Genomic DNA, 5,573 nt, shown 5'->3' with positions numbered 1-5,573 from the left:
CCCGCCACAACGCCGAGCTATTTTTTGGTTACAGCCATCATTGTTGTTTGGTGGGCCCAGGTTAGATTTGAACCCACCACCTCAGGGTATGTGGCTGGCGCCTTAGCCACTTGAGCCGAGCCAATACATTTACTTTCCAACAGATGTATCTAGTTTGGGGTTTTTTTGAGACGGAGCCTTAAGCTGTCACCCTGGGTAGAGTACCATGGCATCACAGCTCATAGCAACCTCCAACTCCTGGGCTTAGGTGATTCTCCTGCCTCTGGCTGCCAAGTAGCTGGGACTATAAGGCACCCGCCACAACACCGGGCTATTTTTTGGTTGCAGCCATCATTGTTGTTTGGCAGGCCTGGACTGGATTCGAACCCACTAGCTCAGGTATATGTGGCTGGCGCCTTAGCCAATTGAGCCACAGGCGCAGAGCCAGATGTATTTAGTTTTTGATATAAAGACTCACTCTGTCACCGAGACTAGAGTGCCCTAGCATCATTACAGCTCACGACAAACCTCAAACTCAAACCATCCTCCTGCCTCAGCCTCCCCCTCTCCAGTAGCTGGGACTACAGGTGCCGCTACAATGCCTGGCTAGTTTTTCTATTTTTAGTAGAGACAGGGTCTCACTCTTGCAGCAATCCCCCCACCTCAACCTCTTAGGATTACAGGTGTGAGCCACCAAGCCTGGCTGACAGCCAGTATTCTTGATTAAGGCACTGGAGAGACAGGAGAACTTTTAGCCTCTGCTTAATTCTGACAAGGGACAGCAAAATGAAGCCAGGTATGTCAGCTGAAAACCAAGTGGAGAAGAGAAAGTGAGGAGTTCCTAAGTATATGTCGGGGCAGCTAGAGAGACGGTAGGGACCAGCCAAGCGCCTGCATGTGGCAGCCTCAGGCTGCCTGGGCTCCTCTCTACATGTAGGAAGGGAGCTCTGAGCAGTGTCCACAGGCCCTGCCTAAGAAAGCGTGAGAAGAACAAGGCAGATAACTCGGCGGCCATAGCTCAGTGGTTATGGCACCAGCCACATACACCAAGGATGGCAGGTTCGAACCCAGCCTAGGCCAGTTAAACAACAACAACTACAACAAAAAAATTGTAATTAGGCATTGTGGTGGGTGCCTGCAGTCCCAGCTACTTGGTAGGCTAAGGCAAGAGAATTGCTTAAGCCCAAGAGTTTGAGGTTGCTGTGAGCTGTGATGCCACACACCCTCCTAAGGGCAACACAGTGAGACTCTGTCTCAAAAAAAAAAAAAAAAAAAATAAGAACAAGGCAGACTGACCTCCGAGGCCTGCGTAGCACTCTGAGCAGGTGCCCATGCTGACCAGGAAGTGGGGTCCAGGGTGAGTCAGCACGTCCCCTGTGGATCCTGGAGGGTGATGCTGTCACCAACATCCACCACTCACTGTGCTGCAGCTAGAGTCTCTTAGGAAACTTCCTCCGGATGGTGCAGTGGCTCACACCTGTCATCCCAGGACACTGGGAAACGGAAGCAGGAGGATCACCTGAGCTCAGGAGTTTGAGACAAGCCTGAGCAAGAGTGAGACTCTACTCCTCTACTCTGTTTCTACTAAAAATAGAAAGATCACCCTGGCACTGCGGTGTGTGGCTGTAGCAGGAGCTTGAGTCCAGGAGTGTGAAGTTGCTGTGAGCTATGCTGAGGCCACAGCACTCGAGCCTGCGCAAGAGATTCTGATTCAAATGAATAAATAAAATAATTAGAAGTTTTTTAAAAAAGACAAAGCACCCCAATAACCCATGTAAGGGGCAAAAACTGAACTGAGGAGATCCTAATTACTTCCACAGCTAATGAGGATTACACTGACCCAAGACCTTTTTTCTTTTTTTTTGAGACAGTCTCACTACGTCACCCACAGTAGAGTGCGGTGGTGTCACAGCTCATAGCAACCTCAAACTCTTGGGCTTAAGCGATTCTCTTGCCTCAGCCTCCCAAGTAGCTGGGCGTACAGGTACCCACCACAACACTTGGCTATTTTTGTTGTTGCACTTGTCATTGTTTAGGGACCCGCCAGCCTTGGTGTATGTGGCTGGTGCTGTAACCACTGAGCTTTGGGCACTGAGCTCAAGACCCTTTTTCTGACAGCCTGGTCTACATACTTCCAGGGTTGAATTATTCAAGGCTCAGACTCTAAACACCCCTGGAACCTACATTAAACTACCAGATTTCCCCAATCCTGACTGGTCTCAGAAGATCCTTCACAGAACGAGTGTCATGAGAGCAGCCTGAAGAGGCTTCAGGGAGACAGACCCACCAGTCCCCAAGGAGGCCACTGCTCTGCTGGCTGCACACCCCATGGTTTCAGCTGTTAGATTAACCCAACAAACACCAAATGCTTCCAGTAGACTTTTTTAATGCCTCAGACCATTCAAACATGCAGCCACCACCAGCTGGCATAGAAATGAAAGTGCAGAAATCACCCTCTTTCTACGCCAAGGTCCAGAAGCTGATTCCGACTCCACACCCTCTGCCAAGCTCCTCTGCTCACTTGGGCCTGATGCAGCTGCTGCCCCTGCAGCCCTTGCTGCACACCCAAGCTGCTGAGCTCCATCCCCAGGTGAGGCTTTGGTCACCCCCCTCCCATCTCTGTGGCCCATGGGAATTGTACCTCACTGTTTCAGGACATGCTGACCCTACCTTCCCCTCCCTACTAAATCATAAGAAACAATAGCTGTGAACCACGGGTTTCAGAGCTGCCCTCAACAGAGCCCACAGGGCAGGGCTGTACCCTCAGCCGAGCGCTCAGGCAGGAGGAGCGTCTGCCTGGCCAATCTGCTCTGTCCAGAAACCAGGGCCAGGCTGCACAAAGGGCTCTGCCATGAGGGAGAGGTCACTCCACCTTCAGGGCTAAGTTTTGAACATTTTGTGGGAAGCTTCCACTCAACTAACTCCTGGCTCCCCGGGCTCCTATGAATGTGTGTGGCACACCCCTACCTTCACCTCAGGGCTGCAGGGCTCATCTCCTTCATACCTCATGCCAGTCACCTCCCAGCCAGTCTGTCCCTCACTCCACCTTCTCCTCTGTGCATCGTTCCCACAGATGAGGACCCTGCTAGTCTGTCTGGGAGCATGTGTCAACGCGCCCCTCAGTACCCTCCACAGTGACCATCTTCCTTCATCTCCATCTTGGTGAGCCACAGCTCAAACCCTTTCCATGAACGCAACTTTAAAGTTCTCAATACTCACATCTTGTTTTAAGACAACCAAATAAACAGGAGTGAGGACTAAAAGGAAAAGGAATGTGACCAAATCCCCAGGTCTCTGTGCAGCAATAGCCACAGCACCTGGTGCCCGCATCTAGGCCCCAACTCACAGGCCGTCCAAACACCACGGCCCCGGGATGCAGGTAGACTTCCACCACGTCGCTCTCGGGCACCACCTGTACCCGTTGCACCTCGCCCTTGGCCAGCATCTCGTTGACAAAGTCACTCCAGGAGATGTTGCCCCCGCTGGTGCTGAGAGAGTTCAGCAGACTCATGACAACTGCGATGACGAACAGGGTGCGCAGCCGCTCCCGGTACATCTGGTCTTCACGCTCCCTCCGTCTCCTCTCCTCTGAGCCAACATGGAGCAAAAGGCAGAGTCAGGCACAGTGAGTGAAATGAAACAGCTGATGCTCCAAGGCCCAGACACTAGCCTCAATAGCCTTTTTTTTTTTTGTTGAGGCAGAGTCTGGCTTCATCACACTTGGTACAGTGCCATGGTGTCATAGTTCATAGCGACCTCAGACTCTTGGGATCAACCAATCCTCCCACCTCAGCCTCTCAAGTAGCTGGGACTACAAGTGTCCACCACAATGTCCAGCTATTTTTAGTGACAGAGTCTGGCTCTAGGTCAGGCTGATCTCAAACTGCTAAGCTCAGGCAATCAACTTGCCTTGGCCTCCCAGAGCACTAAGATTATAGGTGTGAGCTACCACTGTGCATGACCAGGAAACTTTTTCTTTTTTTTTCTTCGAGACAGAGCCTCAAGCTATCCCCCTGAGTAGAGTGCCGTGGCCTCACAGCTCACAGCAACCTCCAACTCCTGGGCTCAAGCGAGTCTCCTGCCTCCGCCTCCCAAGTCGCTGGGACCCCAGGCGCCCGCCACAACGCCCGGCCATTTTTTGGTTGCAGCCGTCATTGTTGTTTGGCAGGCCCCAGCTGGATTCGAACCCGCCACCTTACGTGTATGTGGCTGGCGCCTTAGCCACTTGAGCCACAGGCGCCGAGCCAGGAAACTTATTTTGTTTGAAACAAGAGTCTCACTTTATCACCCTCGGTCAACTGCCATGGCGTCACACAGCTCACAGCAACTTCCAACTCCTGGGCTTAGGCGATTCTCTTGCCTCAGCCTCCAGAGTAGCTGGGACTACAGGCGCCCATCACAAAGTCCGGCTATTTTTTTTGTCGAAGTTGGCCGGGGCTGGGTTTTAACCTGCCATCTTTGGCATATGGGGCCAGCGCCCCACCCACTGAGCCACAGGTGCTGCCTGACAAAGTCTCACTTTGTTGCCCTCAGTAGAATGCCATGGCGTCACAGTTCATAGCAACTTCAAACTCTTGGGTTTAAGCGATCATCTTGCCTCAACCTCCCAAGTAGCTAGGAGTACAGGTGCCGACCACACACCTGGCTATTTTTTGGAGACAGAGTCTCACTGTCACTCTGGTTGGTCTTGAACTTGTAAGCTCAGGCAATCCACTTGCCTCAGTTTCCCACGTGCTGGGATTATAGGCATGAACTTACGTGCCTAGCCAGGAAAAGTTTTTTTAATTAATTAATTTATTTATTTATTTATTTGAGACAGAGTCTAAGTATGTTGCCCTCAGTAGAGTGCCATAGCATCACAGCTCACAGCCACCTCAGACTCTTGGGCTTAAGCAATTCTCTTGCCTCAGCCTGCCAAGTAGCTGGGACTACAGGTGCCCACCAAAACACCTGGCTATTTTTTTGTTGTAGTTGGCATTGTAGTTTAGCAGGCCCAGGACAGATTCAAACCCACCAGCCTCGGTGTATGTGGCTGGCACCCTAACCAATGAGCTATGGGCACTGAGCCCAGGAAAGTATTTTTAAACCCAAAAAGGCTGACACAAGAGAATGGCATGAGCCCCAGAGGCTGAGGTTGCTGTGAGCTATGACCCCAAGGGCGACAAAGTAAGAGTCTGTCTCAAACAACAACAACAACAAACAAACAAACAAACACAAAATGAAACTGGGTACAACAGCTCACACCTATAATCCTACCAATTTAGAAAGCTGAAGCAGGAGATCGCTTGAGCCTAGGCGTTCTAGACCAGCCTGAGCAAGAGGGAGACCATGTCTCTACTAAAAATAGAAAAACTAGCTAGGCCAGTCGTAGTGGCTCACACCTGTAATCCTAGCACGCTGGGAGGCTGAGGAGGGTGGATTGCCCTAAGTTTACAGGTTCAAGACCAACCTGAGCTAGAGTGAGACCCTGTCTCTTAAAAAAAAAAAAAAATCTAGGCATTATGGCAGGGGCCAGTAGTCCTAACTACATGGGAAGCTAAGGCAACAGAATCGCCTGAGCCCAAGAGTTAGAGATTGCTGTGAGCTATGATGGT

The 5,573-nt window shown here is 51.2% G+C and overlaps 1 protein-coding gene across 1 annotated transcript in view; it reads right to left on the bottom strand.

Moving 5' to 3' along the window:
- Nucleotides 1-3,588, bottom strand: part of SPG7 (SPG7, paraplegin matrix AAA peptidase subunit) — a 34,622-nt gene extending 31,034 nt beyond the window's left edge. Inside the window, exon 1 of the mRNA XM_023507488.1 lies at nt 3,326-3,588. Coding sequence (XP_023363256.1) covers nt 3,326-3,535 — 210 coding nt within the window. The 5' untranslated portion in view covers nt 3,536-3,588. The remainder of the gene's footprint in view (nt 1-3,325) is intronic.
- Between the last annotated feature and the right edge of the window lie 1,985 nt (nt 3,589-5,573).

Source organism: Otolemur garnettii, unplaced genomic scaffold (genome assembly GCF_000181295.1).
Source record: "Otolemur garnettii isolate 467f Iridium unplaced genomic scaffold, OtoGar3 scaffold00185, whole genome shotgun sequence".
NCBI lineage: Eukaryota > Metazoa > Chordata > Mammalia > Primates > Galagidae > Otolemur > Otolemur garnettii.
This window is presented reverse-complemented; position numbering and strand designations above follow the sequence as displayed.